Here is a 27801-nt window from a genome sequence, read left to right on the forward strand (position 1 = left end):
TTTTTTTACATAGTTTATGCAGAGCAGCAGGATTTTATTAGAAATTTGCCACTGAGTTGTGGGTGAGACTGCTCATGTTGAGTAAGCCACACTCATTTCCCATCACCCTTTTGATAACATTTCCTCCTGCTAGCTTAAAGCCCCTCAAACCCTAACATTGGCGGTGCAACAAAAATGGCGGGCAATATCAGAGCAGTCCAGCCGTACAGTTTTGACATTTGTAGGTACATTTGTGTGCCAGTGGATGAATCAGAATGGAGTGGACCAGGGAGCTTGAAGCCCACCGGATGTAGAACCTACATAAATGCATTTTAAGGTTTCCTATTGATTCACAACGATTTGAATAAATACTTAAACTAAATGCCTCTAGAACACGTGTCAAAGTCGAGGCCCGGGGGCCGGATCCAACCCTCCGGGTAATTCTATCCGGCCCTCCAGATCATTTTATTTTATTATTACTGGCCCGATGTTATCTTGCGCTTACTTTTTAACTTTTATAATTTTGACAAAATATATTTTTATGGAGAATAAAATATTGAAAATTATTTAAAGGTTTAAGTTGATTTATTCTGGAATAATATTCCTGCCTGGTTTAATTCCTAATTATGTTAAAAGTTACAGTTTTAAAAATTGGCATTCTGCTAGCTTTTTGGAATATTTTGGCATTTACTAAGATTTTTTTTTAGGCTATTTTGGAGTTTAGCTAATATTTCAGCTACTTACTATCTGTTTTGGCTAATTTAGGCTTTTTAAAAAAAGCTTTTAAGGCTGTTTTGGAGTTAGGCTAATATTTACACACTAGCTGTTTTGGCTAATGTAGGCTTTTTTTCTGTTTTTTTTTTAGGCTATTTTAAAGTCTAGCTATTGTTTCAGCTACATGCTAGCTGTTTTGGCTAACCTAAGTTTTTTTTCTTATTTTTTAAGGCTAATTTGGCATTTAGCTAATTTCACCTGGCTATCAGCTTCAGTGATTTCAGCTACCAACAACAGCGTTTTCAGCTATCAGCTTCAGTGATTTCAGCTATCAACAACAGCGTTTTCAGCCATCAGCTATCAATTTCAGCATCTTCAGCTATCAGCTCTAGCATCTTCAACAGTCAAATTCAGCTTACAGCATTCACACTAGCATTATCACAGGCAATGCTATATATCAAGTTCATAATTATGTTAAAATGTTATGGTTTTAAGGTTTTAAAAATGTATTTTTGGAGTGTTCAATTGTTTCTCCTGTTTGGCCCACAACCTAAGATGAGTTTTGGATTTTGGCCCCTTGTGCGATTGAGTTCGACACCCCTGCTCTAGAACATGCTAAAAACACCAAAATTATATTTATTGGAGTGGGTTTTTATAACAAGCTGTCAAATTCATTTTTTTCTATTCTTTTCATGAATTAAGTAGAAGAAATTTAATCTCAATATCATCAGATGTACTCTTAATGATTCAAGTTTATTAATTTATAGCAACCTTTCAATTATATCTAAAGTAAAATAGCCTACACAAGACAGAGTAGAGTAAGGTTAAACACAACAGGTGCATCTGGAGGTCAGTGTAAAAAGAGGTCCAGCAAAGATACAGACACTAATGCCCAGTTTACATGATGTAATCGAAAAGAGGAGAGAGAAAAAAAAAATCCAATCTCAGCAGCCTACAACCAGTAACGGCTGAAAACAACTCTGACACCCATTTGACGGGACACAAATCCCTCCCACCATGAACCCACTAACCCCTTTAAACACAAAACACTTGGCACTGAACGTGCAGCATAAGACGTACTCTAATAATCGCGGGAAAAACCTTATTTCGTTTGCTAAAATAATGCACGTATGCACAGCATTATACTGCAAGTGAAAAACGACACGCCCCCTCCCTTCCGTACATAAATAAATAAAACATTATTTACACATCGTATTTGGTTAGCATAAGACAGGGTTATAGAATATATTGAATATAGTTCAGTGGCACAAACTATTTTGTAAGCTTTGTTAAATAGCTGCAATTTTGAGTAAACAGCGTGTTGCCGTTTCGCTAGCTTGACTGGGTTTAGCCCCCGTCTCCTTACGGCAGACATGTTAGTTAGCTAACATTTTAGCATCACAAACTAACGATTGTTATTCCCCATTTATTTACTGCAGTACGTTGAATAATAGCAAGATGGGGTTCGTGGTAAGATGTAAACTAAGAAGCTTGAACTTTGTTTGTTTATATTCAATGCTATATTGCTAACAACACGGGGTTAGTTGTTAGCCAGCTCGTGGAGTTAGCAAGAGCAACTCACGAAAGACACTTCAAAATACATTTTAAAGAGTTAAAGTGTTTACCTGTTTTAGTCCAAGTTGGTCTTTGCTTCAAAATACACAATTCCACAAAGCGGCGTCCCGGACTGAATCAAAAACAATTACTGTCTTTTAGTTTCCACCAGAGAAAACGTCATCCATTCCGAATCGTTTGACACATTCATGCAACGTGAGTTCGGCATCGCATTAAGTCCGCCCACTCTACGTTGATTGGGCAGGCCAGATTTGCATCTACCGTCCGATTGGATGGAGGGTATTGCAGTGGGCGTGCTTATCCGCACGGTTGTTGGCGGTTCACGTGGATCCCCATGTTACACAACAGGGTGAAAACATGCAAACTGAGCAGGCACCAACCCAGATGAGTCCGCGTCCACGCCCCTGCAAATGCATAATAATGAACGGAGCCGCCACTTTGAGCGGTTTGCAAAGGAGATCAATACATATTTATTAAAATAAAGAAATAAAAAATGAAAAAGTAAATAAAAATGTAAAAAATAAAAAACACATAAAATAAATATAAACTTCAAAAAGATAGAAAAACTTTTTTATTAACAGTTTCATAACTAATACTGAAAGATTTCAGTGTTTGCCAGTTTTTTGTTTTTCAGACCATCTACTGAACTTCATCTAAATGAATTAACTTTTATTTGTAAAGTCTGAATCATAAACCTACAAGCTAGGTGACATTTCTTTATTATTATACTCCAAATAACAAAAATGAAATATATATATAATTAGAAGAGATACAACCTTTATTTTAAAAAGAGAAATAACAGACAAAAACAATTTTGAAATGACTTCATTAAGTTTTATTCAAACAGGCAATTTAGGCCACAGAAGAAAATTGCACTTTTTTTCCACATATATTCCCAGTAGAGTATACATTGGCAAAGCTTTTGAGTTAAACGTTAATTTATTATTAAAAGGGGGAAGTAGCAGATTAAATAACAGGTGGCCCGTGGTTAAAAAGGCCCCCATGAGCATTTCATTGGTCTACAGATTTTATTTAAGGCTGCAGTTCATCTATATTTGATAGAAACAAGGAAAACACAAAGCAATCAAAGTGAAGGTGAAACAACTACAAAGCTAGATGCTCTAAAAATCCATCAAAACATCAACATTGTAAAATGAATATACAAAACAAAATCCAGTGTTGGTGTAAGAATTAATACCCAAACATGGGTCGAAAAGGCACCATATCTGTAATTATCGCTGATGGGAAAACTTTTGAACATATCTGAGTTCAATAGATTTTTATAGGTTCAAGACAAACATCTGAATGAGACGGTGATACAAAAAGACCACTTTGAAAAATGGAAGTCTGTATGAATGCTGAACTGAAGGCTTCAGTAGCAGCGAGATGTTTCCAATATTTGTAAGCCCACTTGTCTGTTTGGACAGAAGATATGTTTGTATTACAGACCGTCCTCCAATAGACTCATAACAGCACAGAGTTATCCTGAAGTGTGTCGTGTAAGCCCAGAATCATATTACACTTCAGTAACTTTGTATTTAATAACTTTTCGATGAACTTGTTTGACTTTTTATGCAGGTTTCATGTTTTTTTTGTTCATGGATTTTTATTTATTAAGATAATATATAACAAATACAAAACATTAGTAGCAACATCAGTTCCCACAAAGAAGAAAAAAAAAGTCAGATTTGTTGGCAGTTGGTGAAAAATGAAAGCAACTGAATAGTAAAAATGTAATATTACAAATATTTCTTCCAAAAACCCAAGTTTACTTTAGTTAATTAATGCAAGGCTCCACATGTGAATCTCAACAGTCAGATCATTTAAAGGCACCAGGTTTTTCATGGCAGTAGTTAGAATATGGCTGTATTTTTGGCAGTTCTTCATCATTATGCAATGAGAATAATATAAAAAGCTAAAAGCTACACTGTTATGCCTCTACAGTCACACAATGAAAATGATTTGATACAATCTAGAGAATATCAAACAGATTTTACATTTGTCATGTGAAGAGTTGTTATTTTGAGGCAGTTTCTGCTGTGAGTCAGGCTGTTTGGTCTCGGCATGCAGGCACTCATTGAAACACAACTAGCTGTACAGCAAAGGGAGTTCTGTCCAAATGAAGCTGAAGCTGTCTTTCTTTTTAAAATGTGTGGGGGTAAAAAAAAAGGATTAGATATAGCTTTTTCTGAACTGAAACCATATACAAAGATGATAATATCTTTAAAATGAGAGGGAACCTCGAAGCACTGCAGGTAAATGCCTTTAAACTGGTGAGAAAATTAGCCCAAAGCGCTAGCAGAACATTTTTGTAGGCAACTTGTTTAGCCTCCCAAATGTTATACAATGGTGTTAATAAAACGTGAAAATGTAAATATATACTGAGTTAAGTTTACAACAATACCCTTCATTCTAGCCTTGACGTTGAAATCTATGTGTGTGTATGTATAGAGTAAAAGGTTATTTAATTTTCTGTAACTTTTCTGGCAGTTTGTTTTGGAATGTGGTGCAGTAATTTATTTGAACATTTCTGATGTCTTCTGTGGTGCGTTCAGAACTTTGGCAACCCTCAACTCTTAATACACAAACATAAACTCAAAACGATCCAGGACGAGGAATGAAGACCCCTGCAGGTAATTCATGTGGAGGTCAGCAGCCACTAATGTGATATAATCTTTGTGATTTAGGAGGCAAGACGTTTACACACTGCCCCGCTTCTCGTCTTCATCGTTGCCTCCACGTCTCATCCGCTGCTGGTTTACGTGCTGCTCCAAACTACAAACATAGGGGAAAAAAGTTAGAACAATGCATTTGCAAAGACAAAATGTGTCTTTGTAAATATTTAAATGGTAAAAGAAAATATTGTCCCAAAATGTCAGTAAAAATTATTTTCTTCGTTGGGGGAAAAAAAAAAAAATGTCACAGAAAAACAATCAAGAATAACTTAAAAAATATGTTGATTTTACAGATCCGTTTAATTTGCTGACATAAAAATATTAAAAATACAGACTTTTTTAATCAATGTCTTGATACTCACTAATAATGACGATGATGATGATGACTATGACAGCTATCAGGATGGCCCACATCTGCAGGTAGAGGATCATTGAATGCCACATAAATTAAATATATTAAGAAAAACAGATCATTCGTCAAACAAATTCTCTTTGTCATTTAATTGTTATGTTGTAAAGTCAAAAAATGTATTATTGTTTCTTCATAAAAAAATCAAATAGTGGTTTGTTTGTGTGTGGTACAGTTGGCCACTTGGAGTCCAAACTGAGAAGAGTTACCTTGCAGTTCTTCCACCAGTATTTCCTCTTCAGCTTCGCAGCACTGGTCTCAAACTGGGAAGCTCCAGCTTGCAGAGCGTCTGCTCTGTCATCCAGTTCTGACAGTTTCTGATCACGCTCCAGCACTTTGTCCACATTAACACGCATAATATCCACCACCTATGAATAATGGACAAAGAAAACAAAAAAAACAGCTTGATGTGGTTTCACTTTTGATGAACAGAATGTTATGCAAGAAAAAAAAAGAATTTTCAACTCCAGAGAACAGAAAAATAGATTTTGGGATGATTCACTGTTTGATGCTGAGTGTATAACCTGATGCTTCAACAGTAGCAACAACAACAAACAGACGTAATAATAATAATAATTAAGTATCTGACAAGCACTCATGTCCTTTCTGTGTCTATATGAACATGACCCATATGTTCCATTGATTTACAAAGCCTACTGCCAGCGCTCAGTGCAGCAGAGAACAGGAGACGCATGCATGCCTTACATAACCATGAAGGTGGTGATTACATAAATATCTGGCAGCTAGTTGACACTATGCTACAAACTCAAGCTAAGGTTTTGGTAACCTTAAACTCATGCAAATGAGAAAACAGCAACAAGACGTTCAGATCTCTTCAACAACTGGAAAGTTTTCATGAAATACCTCCTAACATGTGTGGGGTGAAGAATGCAGCAAACATCTATGGAGGTAGGAGGGGGTATTTAACTTACTGGAAATAGAATGAGGGCAATGTAGTGTATTGGCTAGCACTCTCGCCTCACAAGATTCAAATCCTGACTGGGATGTGCACGTGTGAATGAATGTACATCCCAGCTTGTGATTGTGTGTGCGTATGAATCAGAGAACTGTCCAGGATGTACTCCACCTTTGCCCAACAGCTACTGGGAAAGGCTCCAGCAACCCAATGACCCCGAGTGGATTAAGTGGGTTTAGAAAATGGAAGAATGAAAATTCATTTTATAGAGACACACACATTAACACATTCTATGGATGAGACAAAAATGCATCTTACCTCATCCACCTGGGCCTGCGTCTGCTGCAGACGCTTGTTGCTTGACGCTGCCCCAGAGCCTTCTGGACCAAGATTTGACCTGATTTAACAAACATATAGATGACATTTTTATTTTTAAGTTTTTTTTTTTTAACAGAAATGTGTTACAAATCATTCATTTCCAAAATACTCAATCTGTATCTTGAATATTAAAGGTATTTTTTCTAAAGATTTCTAAAATCAGTGAACAGTGGATCTTCTGTAGGGCTTCATTAAAGTCCCCCTATGACAATTTTTTTTATTTAAAAAAAGTTCTCAGCGGTGTTTTAATTATGATTATGAGGTTTTTAACCAAAATCTCACAACCTAAATGTCTTAAAAAGCCATTTTTCCTGTTAATCTGAAGCTTCCGTCTGAAAAATATTCTCTGAGGGGGCGTGGCTTTTGGAGCTGAGCGGAGCTGAGTGGTGCATCTGTCCTGGACAGTATTTGTATATGAAAAATGTCTCACATACATGTCAAAAACTCACAAAAACGGATTTTCATTGTAGGGGGACTTTTAAACATATTTCCTTCATTACTTCTATAATTTTACACATCGACTGCAGACATCTTTTAAAACTACATTTCTCAAGATAAGATTTTTTTTTTTTTACAATTTTATGAATATATCAGTTTTAGTAAATACTTTTAACACTAATGTGAACTACAATCTGCAGCGCACTTGTCAATACATCAACAAAAGAGTGGAGAACAAAACAGGCAAGTTCACGCTTGAGTCCAATTTCATATTGCTTTACGTAACAAAAGGGGAATTTTCCACAGATTCTAAATCCATTCCTGCAATAATACAGCCACTCATTCACATAAATCGATGTGGGCATGACAGAGAGTCATGTGGAAAAAAGACGATCCTTTCCAGTGTTTCCACAAAACAGTTTGTTCAGGTACATCAACATAAAATGGAAAAAATTGAGGTTTTGTTTTGAAAAAAAAAAAAGGTGACAAAGTATATTTTTAAATAACTGTAAATTCATGTTTTGCCTCTAAAATTTGTAACACTCTCTCTAAATTTAGTTTAGAAATATAGCTGAGGTGACGTTTTCTGATGGAACTCGATACAAAGCTCAGTGTGTTGAGCATTGAGCAATCATCTGCCAGTCAATCATTTGGAGTAAATTCCCAGACTCGACTCTCAGTAAGTCTGGAGGACAAGCAAAGATGGCTACGTACGCACAGGAAACAAAATTCAATCTTTAGTTACTGGCTGAATCTACCGATAGGAAAAAAAATCTACCAGCCAAACATATTTTGAGTCCAAATTATGACCATATTTTACACAGAAAAACCTTAGGCACATAACTAAAACATCTGGTAAAAACAACTTTATAGTTTGTTTTTGCTTTTTGTTTTCTAAGAACCTTTCCTTAAGTAACTTCTTTAATCATTTCTAATCAAAGTCTTTTTCTTTGTGTGTTTTCACACCATCAATGAAGTGTTTAATGTAATATAACAATTTGTTTCTGTTTTCTTTAGTGTAACAGCACAACACTGAGGAAGAAAAACCCTGCTTCCCACATGAGGAGAAGAACATTTGTTTCTTTATTTTTTATTTTTTTGTTGTTGTTAAAAAATGAAATTGCATCTAAAAAAGTAATATATAAATTGTATAAAGATGTTTTTTGCCATCTAACTGTAAAATTAAATTAAAGCATGCTGGAAAAACAAGGACAGATTTAATAGAGATTTCCTCATTCTGCCTCCAGGTGATCACATTTATATTAAATCATAACAAAAACCGACTGAAAACATTATGAGGTTTTGGATTATTGAAATACAGTCATTTACAGTAAAGATGCAGCGCTCACATGAGGAAATGGGGGGGGGGATTCAACACATCATCAACTCTGTAATGTTACAAAGATGCTGCAAACACAATGTGGGTTTTTTTAAGAACATGCTTTGAATTAATTGTGTTGTATTTATTCACCACATTTTAAAGTTCGCTCTGAGAAAAGTATGTCCGACATTGAACTGGTCCGTAATTACATTTAGGTGACACATGGAACAGCTCATTAGCATCATAGCAGCATAAAGTTACTGCAGTATAGAATCATTACCTGCGTTTGCATCGACTATGAAATTGCACAAATTGGATTTGCAATCATAAATTTGCCAAATGGAAACACGACAATAAAAAAAACAAAAAAAACTTTTATTTATCAAAGAAAAGATTTTGCGTTTGGAGGAGGTGGTTTTTGAGGTGTATTGAAATTTATATATTTCGCAAAACTCCAATGGGAAGACTTTTTTTTAATTAAGTGAGGCACGTGACCAACACCTGGATACTACACTGGCAGGCGCCACAAGAGGTTCCACCGCATCACACAGCTCATCAAAAGTTAAGCGTGTCACGTTGAATTAATGAATCCACAGCTCCTCTGTAAAATCATCAACCACAAGTTCCCATAATCTCTTCATCCGTAGCCGCTCCCACATCGCTTGCCGTTCCATGACCCGAATAAGACGTCAACATCTCCTTTGATAGATGATGATGAGTGCTAGTGATGTTGCAGAAATCTAAATGTTCCTGCTGTAAATCAAAGTATTGTTCACATTTGTTGCTGTGTTTTAAAATGTCTTATTGTGTGAGTTGGTTTGTGCTTATTCGCATAATTTGCATTTAATGTAAACAGTGTCATTACAAAACCATGTTTTTTTCGATATTTCTAGGCTTTTGATAACGTTTTGCTCATTTGTGCAATTCTATGTTTTCCCAAGAAAACAGAGAGAGAAGTCAAAAGAGAAACCAGCAGACTTTGGTGACAATGTGCATCTCCTGTCACAGCATATGCTGTAGGAAGTATTACAAGCCACCACCTTGTTTTCTCTCTTCTGTAACTTTTGTTTACTGTTTGCATCTGTAATTCCAGTTTCCCACCAGAAGTCAAGCCTCTGTTAAGTCACTTTGGAGCTCATATGATCATGTCAGAGCATGCGCAGACAGTTTGTTGCCTCTGAAGCAACAATATGAGTGTGTCAGCATCTAATGTATGTGTAAACATCTTTATTTATAATTCCTTTTCTGTCATGTGATGAGGAGAGGTCTTGTTAGGCACACCTGTCGCTGAGCAATTGGAACTAATGTTTAAACAAATCATGAATAAAAATGAATAGTAAAAATCTCTAACACCAACTACTTGTGCACAAAATGAAAATCAACAGATCTGTCTAACGTATTTTCTAGAAATCCACTATTGGATCTGGAAAAAGAAAAGCTGTTCAACTCAATGAAAAAAAGTGAAAGTGACTTGATGGAGAACACTTGAAACATGAGAAATGGCTGAACTCATCCCTTTTCCAGGAACATGACCTTTATTTGTGCAACATTTAGGCAGTTTTACTGATAAGGGTCTAAATAACAGCTTTTTAAAAGTGTAATCAGAGCGAACCACTTTTTTTATTTTTAGAAAGATTGTAAATAAATTGAAACAGTTGATTTAAGGATTCCTACAAACTTATCAGAAGAGAGCAATACAGTTTTAATGTTTGGAAAATGTTAATCTGAGGTCATGAGCATTTAAAAAACACCACATCAGTTATGATATGTGCATTGATGCAGGAAATACTTAAAAGATTAAGTTTTTAATAGGGTAACTGTACGCATAATGTATATGTTGGTGAAGTTATTTGTAGAAATCTTACATTTTAAAGACTGCATTATAAAGCTAACACCTGCAGAATGTGGTGAAAAGTTTTATACTTGCTTGTTCAGACAATAATTAACGTGAAGGGAATTATTCATTTAAGTAATGAAAAAATCTACACAAACAGTAGAGATGTTAGGATCAAATAAGACTTGAGCTGTAATTTTGGATGACAAAATGTACTAGTTTATCTTTTTATGTCAAATAAGTAAAAATACATGTACATATATGTAAATAAATGAAAATATAAACACAAAAAGAAATAAAACAAAATCAACAGAAATTGAACTCTGATCCTCAAAGCATTAGAGAACTGCAATCAGAAAGTTTGTTTCAAAAACATCTCAAGAACCGGCTCATGACGCATGCGACAAGCTGCCACATAATGTCAATTATCTACTTTAATTGAGTCATGCCTCCATACATATCCACAGGTTTGAACCAGTGGTTTATTTAATTATATTTTATGTATTTATTTGGATATTTATTTCTGTTGTGGTTATTTTCTTCAGTCAAAATCTATCTCTGCTGCTTTTGGGGTTTCATTGTCTTTTTTATAACCACTTTTATCACTTTGATCAACTACTACTGTTCTATTTACATTCGATTTCTACCTGTTAGTATACTTTCTATTGCTCATTCAAAGTTATTTTGCATCATCATTTTTATGTTATTATAATACTCTGATTTTCAATCAAGTTTATCTGGGGTTTTGTTTCTTGTTAAGTTCACACAGCTTTTAAAGAGACAAATTTACCAGGGACTATGGTAATAAATAGTCTGGTACATTTGCAGAAATTATTTTTAATGTGTTAATTTGAAATGCCCCTGTCTAATAAACGAATAAATAAACCAGAATTTACCATCCCACACAGTTTTTTACCCCCACCTAAAAAAAGCAACAGTTTTAAAAAACATTATTTTTGCATCTAAATTCATCTTTATTTTTTTTAAAATGTTCTTTTTTTTTTTTTTTAGAAGGCAACTCATATTCAGCTTTGATATGTAAATTATACATTTGTCATGTCTATTTATTTATATCAAAGCATGATAAGTGAAGGGGGGTAAATAAAAAAATGTACTGACAATTTAAGTTGATATATGAAAATGGTCTCCTTGTTTTCCTCTCGCTCAAATTCAATTTGAAACACTAACTTTATCAAATATTGGATCTTTTACAAAAATCCCTTCCGTTTTTCATCCAAAAAAAAATTAAATGAACACAAATGCAAAAGCATGTTTTATTTTTGCTAAACCTCCTTCCGGAGTATTCCTACTGCTGAAACGAAGACAAATTTTAAATTCGTGATAAGTTAATCATCTTTCCACAACTCTTTTCACCAAAAAAAGTCAATCAAATCTGACTTTTATAAACGATTATTCTGTGAAATGCTCGTATTTGTGTTTTTATACACGTCAGCGATTATATTAAACAGAGGAAAACTATTAAAGATTGATATATTTAGAAAAGAGAAAGAAAGTAAATGTGTCGTTTGTACTCCACACCTGCAATAATCCGAATCCTTATGAGCTCGTGAATTATGCTAAAGTATATACGCAGCTAATTAGAAGCGATGCCAACAAGACTGACTGACGGAGCAACCGGTTAAACGGAAACACAAATGTGACCACTTGAATCGCTTATCATCTCTTACTAAACACACAACCATTCATAGTACATTTCGTATTTTGAAGAAACTTCTAACCAGCACTAAAGAATCGATAAAAGTTTAAAACTAATACAGAATGGCAGGAGCACGAGACTGCTAAAGCTAGCTTAGCTTTCACTACTTTCAGAGGAAAAAAAACGATCTAGGCTAATAGCACTTGTTGCATGCTAGCAGCAAAGTTTAGGGCGTTCTCTTTTCGCGGTTTCACCAACGGTAACACGACACACATTCCGTGGGATATATTTCAAAAGCTACGAAAACAACTTTATGAACTTACATGACGGCGACTATTTTCTTTTAGCAACACCGTCGCTGTTTCTTGATACTTTTTTCTGCGCCGTAACAGCTAGTCCTGTCGTTTGAAATGCTGCTTTCAGGGTCGTCGGAAACGGGAAACACCAAATGGCAAAAGGGGGGCGACGTTGCTTGTGTATGTTCAGAATTACCGTTTGAGATTGACCGAATTCTAGCTACAAATGGGTGTGCAATGACGTCAACTATATAAAAACTGGGAGAGAAAAAAAATTAATAACATAAAAATTTAATTAGACTTGTTAACATACTTTCAGGGACTTTATTGTAAACAGACACTACTGCAGATAAACATAATTATCAGATTAACCTTTCTTTACATGTAATGAAGTAATGTTTTTTAAAAATATTAATAGTAAAACTTTTAATTTAGTTTAGCAAAGCCAGATTTTTAGATTGCATTTTAAAGTATTGTGCCCTCCAGATCAATTTGTACACTATCCATATTTAAGACCAAAGCTCCATCAATAATCAGATAAAAATTCTAATCTCTTTCTTCCTGTCTTTTATTGTAGAGTGTAATGTGTGGAGAAAGCAACGACAAACTCATGATCAGCATGTGACAGGCAAAAACACAAATTCCTCTGGCTGCCTGTAGTTGTTCACAAAAAAATTGTTTTAATGCGTGTTTTTTTAGTAAAATGTTTAGAGAAAAATATAATAGAAAAAGTAGGTAGCAGAAACTGAATGAATCATTTGTGAATTGAAAAACAGACATTAAGAATATACATCACAAGTTTGGTTTGAAAAAAGAAGGTGCTTTGTCAGTTTCAGGAACACACGTTTATACATGTTTCTTTATTTTCCTCTGTAGTTATCTATTTTCAGTTATATTATAGACTAACCACTGTCTATTTTCAATTTCTCTGAAAAAGATGTCATAATTACAGACTAAGCGCAGATATATCCAGTTTTCATTGCACACAGTAAAGTTTACAATCAAATTTCTAAATATTCTTGCTTCAAAATAAGATTTTGCTTGTTGATTTTAATGATTATCTACAAAATTATCTTCCTATTTCCTTTTAATAGCTTTACGGAAAAAAGTGATTTTTTTTTTTATTTTACTTGTTGAAAAATCTATTTTGATTTACCAAGTGCAATTGAAAGCTGCAATATTTCTCAAGGCTGAGATTTGTCTATTGGCAGTTTCAAAACAGAGTTGGTTTCCGTTTTGGCTCCAATCCAGACGATTCAAAAACCTCAGCTTCCTCAGTTGGTTTCTGGTGGAAAAAGGTGATTTTTTTAAAGTCACTTGATAATTCAACATTCTTAAAACATAAAACAACTGGGCTATAACTTACGGTGATTGTATCTTTGTTGGCAGCAGCTCCATTCTGCATTAAGCTCAGACTCTCCTGTTAATGCACAGGCATTTTTTTAGCGACTTATTAACTTAAAATAAAACAGGAAAGCATTTACTCACAGTAGTAGTAGTAATATATGTGCATAAGTGTGCAATGAAGCTTTCTCTGTTGCATTTCTAGTTGGCTATCCGATATGTGCAGGAGGTACATAAAGTAAGATAACGTTAATGGCTTTGCAGGCCTGCTGTGTAGGATCTTTGGTAAATGCCTCACTGACATGCTTGACTAGGTTACACCTTATCCCCATTGAGCACAGAGGTGCCTCTCTTTATACAGTCACCAGGCGCCTCTCAGCCCTTAAGTTCACTCTTTGGACGGGGTCTCTGTTTCATGTAGTTACAGTCTCCATCTTTACACAACTCCCTTCTGACCAAACAGATGAGGCCCACTTTTTATTGAAACTTGCACACGTTTACTGATATTTGTGCAGATTTTTTTCCCAGGATGCACCCCAAATATTGATCATATCCCTTAAAATTTTACTGAAATTATTTCATTGACCTGAGATGTAATTTAAAGTGAAGTATAAATTAATTAGTGACCCACTTAGTTGAGCCAAATACAGTTAAACTGATGCCCTTTCGATTTAACCTCATCAAAATTACATGACGTGGTGATTTGTAAAGACAATACGGGATCTAACAGTTTAATTTACAGAAACAATTAGTTTGAATGTTTTATGTTTGTAAACCACAACTTACATTTCCTTCTTCCACTTCTGCCAGCTCCCCCGCCTCGCTGACTTCTGCACTGCAGCCTCCAGGAGAACACTCAAATCCGCGTCTTTGTCGAATTTTGTGCAGGAAATTATGGGCAGTCGATTTTCTTATCAGAGCTACCAGTCAAAAACAACAGAAAAAAACCTTTAGGGTGACAATTCCTGATGATACATCCTTCATCCTGCCTCATTACAGACATTTTATCTTTTTACCTCCTTCACAGATGTGGGCAAACAGCAGCATTGCAGTCAGTAGTTTTGTAGCCATGGTTTTCCTGCAGAGTTCTCACCTGCCACAGAGCTGAGGGTTTGGTACCCCTTCAGCCCCTATAAATTTGCTTCAACGCCCACCTCCGTCACGGTAGCATTCCCCCTGGGAAAACAAGCATCAGGTGGAAATGTGATGAACAGAGCGTGCAATTGTATGGGTCCCTGAAACTGACTTTGAGGAATTTGTTGGACGTGTTTAGGAAAGGTGGTTTGGGTTCCAAACAACTTCACCATAACACAGAGAAAAAAATGTATAAATGGATAAAAATGTATGAAATCAATGTTTTCATCCAACCTAACTTTGTCCAATAATTTCACATATTTAAGATAAATTATAAATGTAAGAGGAAGAATTTTGATTTATACAACCTACACATTGTCCACTAGATGGCACTATTTCACCAAATGTAAAGATAATACAGTAGCAATTCCTTGTGTTAAGTGTTAAGTCATAATATAACTGATAAGTAGAATTAAAGTACTGTATTTTTTATTTTTACAAACGTTGGTTAAATGGTTAAAATAAGAGAAACGTACAAATACATTTTAAAACTAAATACAGTTGTATTTTCACCCTTTTAATTTATCTTCTTAACAAACATTTCAAAATCTGGTTGAAAACTGTTGCAAGGTGATCAAACAGCACTATTAAAATTATTTTAATACATAAAATTGAAATATATTTAAGAAACGTCCTTATCCACAGTAAACCAATGCATGCATGTAATTCCTAAATTCAACATCAGAGGGCGCTACTTAAATTCCATGTACTCGGAAGTCGTGAGGCTGCATCCATTTGAATTTGAAGTTCCGCTGCCTGTTCCTTAGCGTTAGCTGATGTCAAAAACACCTATGTAGCTGTCTCTATTATGCTATGGGTCTTCATTTTTTGGCAACGATGTGTGCGGAACAATATAAAATCTATGAAGGAATACCAGCACTTACGGTAAGATAGATCGTTGAATCAATTTTTACTCATTAACGAGCCGCATACATAGGCTAATGGTAGCAATGTCGTTAGCGTGTTCACGGTTTCTGATTACGATAATCGACGTGGCACCTGATGGTCATTTAAAAATACTCGAATAGCCGTCTGTAAGCAGTAACTGTAGTGTTTGTGCAGCTATGCTCCAATTTGAGATCATAAACGGCGTCTCCATTATTTTAGCTAGGTACTAGCTTACAGCGCTAGCTGCTGGGCTCTAAAGGGAAAGCAATAGTGCTACGGGTAACACGCGCTCATCTGGCAGTTGGGGTTTCCTATATGACTTTCCAATATTTTTTAAACATGACTGGTAATCGTACCTTTATTGGTATTTTGTAATGGTGACCTAAGCTGACATTTAAGTGTATTTATAGTTTAGCTTTAGGAATCACCACTTAAAAAAATTCTCTTAAGCATGGTAAATTCATACCACATGTTATCTTTTTAAAGCTAAAAATGTAAAATTTTACCTTAAAATTACATTAAAAAATCTTAAGGATTACTGTTTAATTATCAGTCACAATAAAGTTTCTTTTAAAGTTTCTATGTCCATGACCTAAACATCTTTGGGAATTATTTAGCTCATTTTAAAAATAATTATTTTGTTGTGGCTGGCTGTTTCAACTAAAATAGTATTTTCTATTACATTTTTTACTGAACTTTGAGAAGCTGCCAGTATCCACACATGCATATTTTCCTCACAGCAGAGCCAAGCCCTAAGTTTATTTTATAAGTTTCCTTTAGAAGTTTTGGGGGTGTATGTTTTGTTTTTAAATGTAAAACGCTTCGAGTTTGATATTTTAAAAAGTTGTTCTTATTGTTGTATGTATTTACATTTTTGTTCTTTTTTTTTTAGATTTAAGTAACCTTTGCTATGAACTCCTCCTCATCTCAGCCTTCATCTTCAAGCTCTTCATGCAGAACACTACCTGGAGATGGGAATCAGGTCTGCGGTTTAAGAATTTTTTTTTTTTACTTTTTTCTTTGAAGTCAAATATAGTTCTTTTGATAATCAGAAGCATTGTTTTCTCTTCAGGTTCAACCAAAACCTCCTCTCCTCCAGATTCTGCGAGTCGCTGGAGCCCAAGAAGATGTCTTCACACCTAAGGAGGTGAGGGGCCTCATGAGAGGTTTGTCATAGAGAGAAAAAAACAACGATCAGTTATTTATATCTCAGTGTACTTAAAAAGTGAAAAGCATTTTATGCAGTTTTTACAATTTTTTTTTTATTGCTAAACCTACTTTGTTAATCTCTGTAGTACAGTTAAATATATTACTTGTATTATAAATAGATGTGTATTATTACATGTACTGACCCTAACAGAGGCTTTAATGATTCTATAAATGGGTTAACTTGTTTATCAAAAGTAAGTGACTATTCGCACATAATTTTCTAAATATGTGCGGAACTCTTTTCTTGGCTGCACAGACCCAAAGGAAGGGTTATATGTGTGACCAACAACAACATAACCCTTGGACGCACTTAACATGTGTGTGGACAATGCAACGATGTGCATTTTGGCAGCACATGCTACGTTTGGGCAACTTGAGTTTCCATCAATTTCTGTGCTTGGTCGTACGTAAATATGTGTGAATACTATATGGAAGTGACTATTCGCACATCATTTCTAAAATACTGAGGCTAGTGTTACTCCTCTGGAGCTTGATGAAAGGCACAAACGGTTCTTCGTTTCAACAGACATTTATTAGGACACGAAAGTTCTTCAACATGCGTCTTTTCATGCCCCAACAGTGCAGTCAGAACCATTAAATAAAATACAAAAACTTAAATGAACCATTGTTAAAAGTCTTCTCACAGAGAATAATAAAGAAAAGCACACAAAGTGCACAATATACCAAAAATAGACACTTCGTTAGCCCTGCACATGTAGACTTTTCACATAACTTTAACATAATCTCAAACTGCAAAGTATTTAAAATGATATGAAATACATATACCATTTTCCTCAAGAGGAAAAACTGTACAGCTTCCTTCTTCTAAAACTTGCAGACATATCTGTGCAGGACCTCATGAGACTCATTCAGGTCTGTGCAGGACCTCATGAGACTCATTCAGGTGTGGTAACTTGAATAACATTCCCCATGGCAACAGTGACTTACAAGCAGAACAAAAAATAAGTTCCCCCTTTTTAACAAAGTTTTTAACACCAAAAATTAATATTATTTGACTGTAAAATATCATTTATCTGTCTCAAATGATTAGAAATATATTTTTTCTATATATTGCCCTTTTTAACCCAAAATATTTTATAAACCAAAAAAATATTTCAGTTGCCTTTGACGACAGCTAGTGCTAAACTTTTGACGTGTTTTGAATGCTGAAAATTTAGCCTAAAATATTCGCTGTGAAACTTGGTAACCATTCCTGGTTTTACAAATACCCCTTAAAATAATGCAACCAACAACAACATTTAGTCTTGGATGCACTTATAATCTGCATCTTGATCAAACTGAATTTCCACTAGTTTTAGTGCTTGGTCACTCTTAAAATGCACACAAATAACATCAGGCAAACTTTTTTTCTACCCTTTTATTTTCTCAGGTGATGCACTACCTGGGTCAGTACATCATGGGAAAGCAGCTATACGACAAACAGAGGCAGCACATCGTCCACTGCCAAGATGACCCTCTGGGCGAACTGCTGGAAGTTGATAGCTTCTCTGTCAAAAATCCAAGGTATTTATTTGCTTTCAAAGCAGTCCAGTCCTTTAAAAGCATCAATAATTAGCTTTGTTTTGAATGAAAAAGTTAAATTACAGTTTTTTATTTTTGCAGCCCAGTGTATGAAATGCTAAAGAAGAACTTGGTTGTGCTTGATTGTAGTGGTAAGTCATTCCTATTTTTATTCATTCATATTTTTAAATACATTTTTCTTCCCCAGAAAAATCCAAATCAACAAGCAGTAAGGGAATCTGCTTTTTAAATCAAAAGTTTCAGGAACATTTTCCTTATTTGTTATGCTTTTTTTTTTTTAACTTTGCAACATTTTAAAGTAAAAGGATTTTTACAGAACCCCCACCAGAATTTTTCCAGCTTGATCTTCAAACCGGCTAACAAGGACTTCTTGGAGAGTGGTGTGATGCTATAATTAAAGGGGGCGGGGTCTCCTTTGTCTGTTACTGTGTTTTATCTGAAATACAGACGCTGCAGAGAATCTTTCTGTGGGCCGAGAATGTATAGAGGGCGGAGTGGAGGATCGTGGTCAGGTAAAGCCGAAACATGGTGCTCAGAAGAAACAGAGACCCTCAGCTTTCACCTGACTGCACACAACCTGTAGAGCTGCGTACACATTTGAACCTGCTAAGCTCAGGTTCTTCAATGTAGGTTTAGCCTGTGGTGTTCACAATGGACTAGGAGGGCGGGGCTTCTTTTTTTGTACTGTTTTGCTCCAAGCTTTTTCTTTTACAGCTCTATTCTGATACATTAAAGACTAACCGGGCACAAACCAGAATTATTCATTTCTCCTTCATGATCAATTTTCAACCTGTTGGCACTTCTGTGATTTAAACCCATTCGTCACTACCAAATCCGAGTCTCTGATTGGTCAAAATTCTACCTTTTTTTTAAACTTTCAATGCGCTCACTAGCTGCACATTTTGTACGTAGAGCCCAAAATTGTTGTAAAAGTGCGTGAATGCAAGAGTTTTGATTGCAGAGCCCCTAAACACAAAGATTTTTCATTGGAATGAACTCTTATTGCAGCAAACATAGCTTTAGGGTCAAACAGGCCTGCTGGCTGCAGCACCAGCTAACTCAGATTGTAACGCCCACCTCTGTCAGCTTGTGTGCACTGAGGAGAATCCGAACGAGGTCTGCTGTCTTCGTGTTTATCTGTACAGAGTGGCACCGTCTCTGTACAACCCCAACATTGGTTTGGTCTGGTGGCATCGACAGCACTGTTTATTGTGAGCCACCAGCTCCACCCAGTGGATGGGGTGGGCAGAGTCACTGTCTCTGTCTGTCTCAGAGTTCTCTTCTCTGCTCCAAACTGGAGGATCTCAGTTCCTGATCAGCCACAAGCCTCATTACCCATCCCCGGGTTCCTTTCTCATTCTTTAATTCTACTTCCTGTCCCATCTACTTCTGAAAAAAATCACCCTGTCCTGTGTGCTGTATCATTTTCTCATTTCTAAAAACGTTTTTTTAGATTTCTAGTTGTAAATCCAAAGTAGGATGTTAACATATTCCCATTTGGATCTAAATACAATTTTTGATTTGATGTTTTATTTTTCTAAATACAATATCATTACAAATGTACTACTTTTAAAAGTTCTAGCAGTCTACTGCTGACTCATGCCATGGAAACAAATTTGGACATTTATTATGACATGATTCCACATTATTTAAACATATTGCTGATGAAGATATTTTTTCCAATGGATGTTAAATTAGTTTTCATTTAAAACCAGTGTAATCGTAATTCCCATCAGTTTAAATCTAATGTATTTTAGATCAAAGACATTTAATTTATGTTAATTGGTGTTCTTTCTCTCTGACTGAACATTTTTCTGTCTTTTTATTTTTCTTATGCTTTTAGGTTCAGTCAAGAGAATCTGGCCACAGATAAAAAAAAATATGGCGCTCGAAAATGAATAGTCGGAAGTCCTCGACCGGAACCCCCCGCTTTAAGCTTTCGACCATTTTTCAGTTTGACATACCGTAAAGTTTACGTGATCCGCTCATTCACAAAGAAAAAATTGCATTTTGGCTTTTTCTCTGGAGGTAAATGGGTGTAGTTCTACTAATTTAAACTTTTGTTAATATTGACTTGAAACAAATAAACGATTAACGTTCTTTGTCCCATTTGAAGTTCATCTTCCACACTAAACTGCTAGACAGTTTATTCACATTTAAAAGATTTAAAGCTGATAGTTCTGATACGTTTTTTAATTTTAATTTTTGAAAAGGTATTCATAATGATTGGAAAATTTCCAGTTACACAACCGGCTAAAGTTGTGAAATTTCCACTTCCGGCTAGAGATTGTTTCTGGCGCCATCTTGCATGTGACCAGAGGCCCCTCGGTTCAGTGGGGAATTGTATCCAAAACCGTTTCATGGGGCAATACCTAATTGTCCTGTCCTTTATGACCCTCCAAACTCTCCTTACAATGAGGCCACAATGAGAAGGAGCTGCGAGTCCTCCAAGTGCCCAGTCACAGCTCTGAGTTCTCACTTGCTTCTTTCACATCTACTCTTTCTGTAGATTTGCCGAGGAGGTGTGATCCCAACAGGAGCGATGGCCAGCAGGGATGTGCCTCTCCTGCTGACACCCTCACAGAGACGACCGCGCGAGCCAGATGATGGCAAGCCGGCTTTGATGTTTCACATTTTTTATGCCGATGTCGACCAGCTGGAGAAATTGACGTCTGCAAACCTCTCCAGAGTCTCTTGAAGGCCTGCCACGGTCAGCCTGCAAACGGCCCAAACTGGACGTCAATCTGGATGACTGGGATCTCTCTGGCCTCCCCTGGTGGTTTCTGGGTAATCTGCGCAACAACTACAGCCGCAGGAGCAATGGTTCCACTGATATCCATACAAACCAGGTAAAAACTTTGAAAATGTTAATCTGCAGGGTTTTATTTTATTATTAATTAAATCACTCTTTACAGTCTAAGTTAGAAATAAAGCATAGATGAAAAGTGTTTTAAATATAATACAGTGTTTAATTCAGAGTATGGAAGAAGTTACTTTAAAGCTAAAAAAGTTGCATTACCTGTGATAATGCTAGTGTGAATGCTTTTTGCTCAAAGTAGTCACTGAAGATGGTGAAGCTTTTTGCTGAAATGGTGATGAAATTTACTTTAATTGCTAAAGAGATTTGCTGAAAATGCAAAAGCTATTTGCAAAATGTTAAATTTGCTGAAAGACTGGAAGTTTCCTTAAATAACTATAAAAGAGTGCTGAAGTTTACCTAAATTTCTGCAAAAATGTAGTAAAATTGGTTAAAAACTCCTAATACATGCCAATTTTGCAAAAATTTTTAGCGTGTTGCTTAAATATGAACTAAATTCCAAATTAGCCCCAAGAACCTTTGTAGATGCCAAATTAGCCAAAAAAATATCTTGTTGCTTAAATACTTACTAAACTCCATAATAGTCTAAAATTCCTCAGTAAGCTAAATTAACCAAAACATTAGCCTGTTGCTAAATTAGAAGCTAAACTCTAAATTAGCATAAGAGACCTCAGTAGATGACAAATTAGCCAAAAAAGTTAGCATATTGCTCAAATACTAGCTAAACCCCAAAATAGCCTAAAAATCCCCAGAAAACTAAATTAGTCAAAAAAGCTAGCACGTTTCTTAAGTACTAGCTAAACTCAAAAATAGACTTAAATTCCTCGGTAAGCAATTTAAGGTAAGCTTAAATTGCTTAAAAATTCCTAATAAATGACAATTTTGCAAAAATATTTAGCGTGTTGCTTAAATATGAACTTAATTACAAATTAGCCCCAAGAACCTTTGTAGATGCCAAATTAGCCAAAAAAGCTCGCTTGTTGTTTAAATACTAGCTAAACTCTATAATAGCCTGAAATACCTCAGTAAGCTAAATTAACCAAAACATTAGCTTGTTGCTAAATTAGAAGCTAAACTCTAAATTAGCATAAGAGACCTCAGTAGATAACAAATTAGCCAAAAAGCTTGGATATTGCTCAAATGCTAGCTAAACCCCAAAATAGCCTAAAAATCCTTAGTAGACTAAATTAGTCAAAAAAGCTAGCACGTTTCTTAAGTACTAGCTAAACTCCAAAATATCCTTAAATTCCTCGGTAAGCTACATTAGTCAAAAACGTTAGCATGTTGCTAAAATAGAAGCTAAGCTCCAAATTAGCTTAAAAAACCCCAGGAGATGCCAAATTAACCAAATAAAGCTAGCACATTGCTTAAATACTAGCTAAACTCCAAATTGCCTAAAAATCATCAGTAAACTAACTTAGTCAAAAACGTTAGCCTGTTGCTAAAATAGAAGCTAAACCCTAAATTAACCTAAAAAACCTCAGTAGTCTAACAAAGTAGCCAAAAACTTTAGCATGTTGCTACAATATTTTGAATTACTATAAAGGTTAAAACATAGGACATCAGTATATTCAAGGCTTGTTGATAATCTACTTAAAATAAAAAAATTGAAATATTTCTCATTCATTTCCTATGAGGCATATTTTGATCAATATTTAAAAAAACTATAACATTTATTAATAACAAAAATAAAGCAGTAATGTTGTGAGTGAGCTTTAGTTTTGATAAGATTACTGAAAGTGTGATTGAGTTTTTACGTGCCAAAAAACGTAAAAAAAGGAGCTGGAGAATCTTTACCTCTTTTCTCCAGAAGATTACAGGAATTACTTCAGCGGTTAGTTTTTTTTAAATAGTCTCTAGAGTTCTCTAAAGGATGGAGATGCTAAAGTAAAAAAAAAGTTCTCACAAACCTTTACAGTCTATTTAAAACCAAACGTGTTGGATTTCTTTAAGCCAAATGTTTTTTATATTTGATTCCATCGTCTTGTTAAAGAATTTGAACAAATGTGTGTGTGATTGTGTCAGCTGTCTCTGTTACAGGAGGAGGACACGGCCATCGTGTCAGACACTACAGAAGATCTTTGGTTCCTTACGGAGGGCGAGAGCGAACAAGTGAGTGTGGAGATGAAAGAAGCTGCTGTGGAAGAAGGCAGTGGAGGAGAAGGAGAAGGTTCCTTTGAGGAGGACTGCGGAGGAGCAAAGGAGGAGAAGGCCGACAGAGAGGTAGGAAATGATTACAGATGAAGGCTGCAACGGCGAGCTGAGGACCCGCTGTGGGGGCGGAGCCTAAAGGTGCGTTCACACCGAATAAGATTCGTGCGGCGGAGGCGGCAAGTTTCATTTAGTTAATGGAACTGATGCGACATGAGGTGATCTGAAGTCACGCAAAGTGATTTGAGCCACGGGCGCGGCATGAAGGTCTAGCAGTCGCTCGATTTGAGTGACGAGGCGGGAACTGGGAGGCGTGGCCAGAATTTAAATATTTAAAGTTTGACAGGTCGCCGCATCGCATCTACCAATCAGGAACTCAGCTTTGGGCACGTGACTTTTTCAGTGAACAGTGAAAGTCGAAAAGTGGGTAGAATAGTAGTCAGTGCAAGCGTTTTTGTCCTGAACTTCCATCTATTTCCTTAAACCAAAAGAGGGGCGGGGCACACGAATTAGCCGCGCGAATCGCATTTGCTGTGAATGCACCTTAACGGAACTGTCTGCTGTTAGAAATCCAAAGAGGAAACCGCTCAGCATTTCATTTCTAGATGAAGACTGACAGTAATTTTCTAGAACAAACACCAATGTTGTCTAAAAATTGCACAAACTTTGTGGTTCACAGCAAAAGTCCTGCCTACCGCAGCTGCAGGAGGCGAGTAGACACGTCTACCTTTGAGCAGATTCCACCTGAGCAGAACACCTGAAATCCAGCTGGATCAAACTTCTAAAAAAAAAAAAACTTTTATTGGTTTTTCACAAACACAATAAGGAAAACTTAAGAGAGATGTTCCTCTTTCACCAGAAATTGTTTATATATGTGGCCCAAAGAAATCTGGGAATTACGGCTGGAATTTTTAAAAATATTTTCATTCCAAAAAATGTTGATTAGTTTGTTGACAAATTTTATTCTTGTTATTTTTATAAAATTACATCTAAAACTTTCATTCTATGTTGTAAAAACAGTTCATTTAGCATTTTTGGGATTTCCACAGCAAAAGGAATCCCATTTTTAGAGACAGAATTTTCTGTTTTTGGATTATTTTATGTCTAGTGTGTGAATACAACAACGTAAAATGACAAAATAAACGTAGTGTCACAAACGAGAGGTTGTACTGATTAAAACGATACCAAATAAGCAAGTAGGTAGTCTTTCAAATCAAAAGAAAAGAGGTAAATTCAAAAGTAGACAAAACTGAGTTTTAGGTTCTTTAAATTCCAAAAAATTAACAATTCATTTGGGAAGTTTTGTACTTTGTGTTGTAGATGCAGGAGGAGCAGGACGAAGACTCGCAGTGTCTGAGCGATGACACGGACATAGAGTTCTCCACACAGGTCTGTGGTTTTAGAAAGATTTTTTTTTAATTTATTACTAAAAACCCTAGAGCACCAAAAATGTCCTGTTTATATTTGAATCAGTGAGACCAAAACTTTCTCTTTTTTGAAAAATAGTTCTTTATTTTAGATGAGATATAAGGAATATACTTTACACAAAACTTTTTTGACAGGTGACCTTTGACCCTACATATCCTTTATATATAAAATTGATATTAAATTGTTACGTCATCTTGAAGGGTGGGGCACCTGTTAAAACGAGTTTGAATGAAAGTATATTCTTTATCTCTCTCATTTGATTTAATCTTGTTTTAATCCCAGAAACTAACGAAGGACAGAGGAAAGTTTAATCACCTATCATCTTAATTGTCTTTATTTTTAGTTAGTTTAAAGCTAATGATGGTTAAGATGTGTCGTTAACATCCAGTTTGTGAATGACCCGATCAGTAGACTAATCAGAAAAAATAAACGGTGATTAGTCGACTATTAAACGTTTGTGGCAGCACTAATTTAGATTTTTTTCGGCAAATACTTTTTATTGGATAAAAATTCCCGGCAAAAGTGACGGTGTAACTCTTTACAGCGAGAGTGTTCTAAGGGTTGAAAGACGCCCACCCCTGACTTTCCTCCTGCTTTGTCCCTCAGGATGCGTGGCAGTGTACGGAGTGCAAAAAGTACAACACGCCTCTTCAGAGATACTGCGTTCGCTGCTGGGCTCTACGCAAAAACTGGTTCAAAGACGTCCCTCGCCTCGCACATTCCCTGTCGGTCCCCGACATCCCGGCGTGTAGTTCCCGCGCCCAAGACGACGAAGACGACAGCGACGCCGGCATCGACGTTCCAGACTGCACCAGGACCGTGTCCGACCCCGTCATCCTGCCCTCCCACTCAACAGCTGACCGCCCTTTGCCCCCCATGGCTGCAAACAAAGGCAAAGGGCCGCAGTCTTTAGGCTCTCACAAGGAGGAGCAGCTCTCGGAGGGAGAAAGTCAGGAAAGTCTGGGAATGGAGTTCGAAGACGTCCGACCCGAGGCGCTCCTGGAGCCCTGCAAGCTGTGCCGAGTCCGACCGCGAAACGGAAATATCATCCATGGAGGCACCGCCCACCTGCTTACTTGTTTTCCGTGTGCGCGGAGGCTTCACAAGTTCCAGGCTCCGTGTCCGGGATGCGGGAAGATTATTCAGAAAGTTATTAAGATATTTATCCTTTAGAAAGCTCGCAAACAGATTCAACCTAACACAGAGAGTCGACACATTTATAAATAAAGCTGTGTATATGTCACACATGAAGGCAGGAAAGTGCACTGTACAGAAACAGAATCCAGCACTTGTGAAGCTTGTTTAGGGGCATTTTTGAAAGGACATAATTGAACATTTGCTTTGCTTCCACGTGTAAATAAGGTTTGTAGTATTTATTTATTTATGGGGAAATATAGTATAACTATATGAAGGTTCTGTTTTCCCTTCTCTGTTCTACCAGTTCTACTTTTTTAAGGTTTTTTTTCTCCTTCGTGTCTTACTTTGTGCCACTTCCACTGCTTTTTCTGGTGTTTGGGAGTTTTGACCTACAAAGACTTAATTTTCCTCTTAAATTACTGATTTAATTCTATTCTAGCTATCTATTGTAATATGCATTTGGATTTGCTTAAATTCTCGCCCTGTCAAACAGAATAATAACTATCTTAAGTTTTCCTTTCAAGGCAGGCTGATGTTCATGTTCTATATTGCTTATAATCTAATGGAGTAAGTTAAATTTGTACTTTCGTGTTAGAGTTCTGGCTCAATTGTACGAAATTGCTTAATGTATTTATTTATAATTAACTTTTAATTTTAAAGGGCAACTTTGAAGCAGAAAAAGCTACTCTTGTACTCTGTTATTAACGTGTTATTCCTGAGAAATGGACAGAAAGTGTACATAAAGTACCTCAACTTTAAAGGACAGCAAAGTACTTGGTGAGAAGTTTGATTTAAGCGTTCCACTGCCATAACTGACCTTAAATTTGTGAATATGATTATTTTTGGTTTATTTTTCCTTGAGGTTCTATTGCTTTGTTATCAGCTCTTTTGTTTGAATTGAGTGTGCTGCAGTTAATTCCTTTTTTGCTTAAAATCATTTCGGCACATGAGATGCAGCTCTGTTCATTTAAGAAAACTAATATTCTTTTTCTAATCCGGTTCATTTGATCATTTTAGCTTTTTGCCAGCAGGTGAAATCAGTAGAAAGTCAGTGCTAACCTGTGATTTGTGCTTGCAGCATGCCTTGTAGCACCTGGAGCCCTCAGTGCATGTTTATGAGCTATATTAGCTGTGTAAAAATTGCAGAACATCAAACTTCATTGCAAAAGCAGCTTATAGCCCAAACCTTCGTGCATATTATAAAAGCGGTTTAAATAATTGCAGTTACAGATGTTAGTGACACTATTCTCAAATGTTTTATTTAATTGTTGCAAATAAAAGATTTTAAGCAGTAAAAATGCTGTTGCTTCTTTAAGTTTCCCTATGACCGTTTTTTTTTTAATTTAATAGTGTTCCTAGTAGTGTTTTAATTATAAAGTTTTTAACCAAAATCCCACAACCTAATGTCTTAAAAAGCCATTTTTCTTGTTGATCTGAATTAACCCTCTGTTTGCAAAATCTCCTCTTAGGGGTGTGGTTTTTGGAGCAGAGCTGCCCTGCCCCTTACCCCCCGCCCCGTCTGAATATGATAGCTCCGTGTCTCGCTAGCGTAAATCTTCATGTCTGCTACATAAAAATGTCCATCAATATGGGTAATGTTCAGTTGTATGGTTCTGATCCGGATGTCAGCTGGACGAGGAAGTGAAGATCTTCATGGACAGAACTTCCTCCAAAATCCTGATTCTTTCTCCTTCCAGTTCACCAAAGACTCTTTTAGCTAATTCTCCAATGTTTATTGACTGTGATCAATACATTCAATCATTGGTTTCTCAGAGTTCTTGATAAAATAATCAAAGCTAACATCAAAATGCTCTTTCATTGATTTACAATCCTTTCCAACTGCGGTCAAATGAGCCGCCGTTCACATTTCCGTGGTCACATCAAGAAGCTCCGTGGAGTCTGGTGGAGATTTTCCAGCGTTCTCAGTCCTGCTACCGTAAGTATTGGATGAAACTCAC

At 36.1% G+C, this 27801-nt stretch overlaps 3 protein-coding genes across 7 annotated transcripts in view; 1 reads left to right on the top strand and 2 right to left on the bottom strand.

The window, feature by feature from the left end:
* Window positions 1-2681, bottom strand: part of per3 (period circadian clock 3) — a 19683-nt gene extending 17002 nt beyond the window's left edge. For 2 of the 3 annotated variants that reach the window (XM_036211845.1, XM_024269864.2), the window contains exon 1: window positions 2319-2681. The gene's annotated coding sequence lies outside the window, so the exon portion shown is untranslated. The remainder of the gene's footprint in view (window positions 1-2318) is intronic. The other variant, XM_024269866.2, reaches the window with a different exon arrangement.
* A 399-nt stretch (window positions 2682-3080) lies between these two features.
* vamp3 (vesicle-associated membrane protein 3 (cellubrevin)) lies at window positions 3081-12386 on the bottom strand. The gene is made up of 5 exons (XM_024270651.2): window positions 12220-12386; window positions 6587-6665; window positions 5562-5720; window positions 5306-5357; window positions 3081-5043 (listed from the first exon to the last, which is right to left on the bottom strand). Coding segments are annotated over exons 1-5 (309 nt in total). The 5' UTR covers window positions 12222-12386; the 3' UTR covers window positions 3081-5026.
* A 2989-nt stretch (window positions 12387-15375) lies between these two features.
* mdm4 (MDM4 regulator of p53) lies at window positions 15376-27141 on the top strand. Of its 3 annotated transcripts, none has more exons than XM_024269950.2 (11): window positions 15376-15555; window positions 16451-16540; window positions 16631-16705; window positions 18158-18291; window positions 18391-18440; window positions 18757-18821; window positions 20819-20918; window positions 20998-21158; window positions 23153-23350; window positions 24599-24667; window positions 25313-27141. In XM_024269950.2, exons 2-11 carry the CDS (start codon window positions 16469-16471, stop codon window positions 25877-25879), a joined length of 1491 nt encoding a protein of 496 aa, XP_024125718.1. In that variant the 5' UTR covers window positions 15376-15555; window positions 16451-16468; the 3' UTR covers window positions 25880-27141. The 3 variants fall into 3 exon arrangements, with proteins under 3 accessions (XP_024125718.1, XP_024125720.1, XP_024125719.1); XM_024269952.2 differs by having other exon boundaries at window positions 15377-15555; window positions 23168-23350; XM_024269951.2 differs by lacking the exon at window positions 15376-15555 and adding an exon at window positions 15637-15837.
* The last annotated feature ends 660 nt before the right edge of the window (window positions 27142-27801 follow it).

The sequence above is a fragment of the Oryzias melastigma genome, linkage group LG5 (genome assembly GCF_002922805.2).
Source record: "Oryzias melastigma strain HK-1 linkage group LG5, ASM292280v2, whole genome shotgun sequence".
NCBI classification, from domain to species: domain Eukaryota; kingdom Metazoa; phylum Chordata; class Actinopteri; order Beloniformes; family Adrianichthyidae; genus Oryzias; species Oryzias melastigma.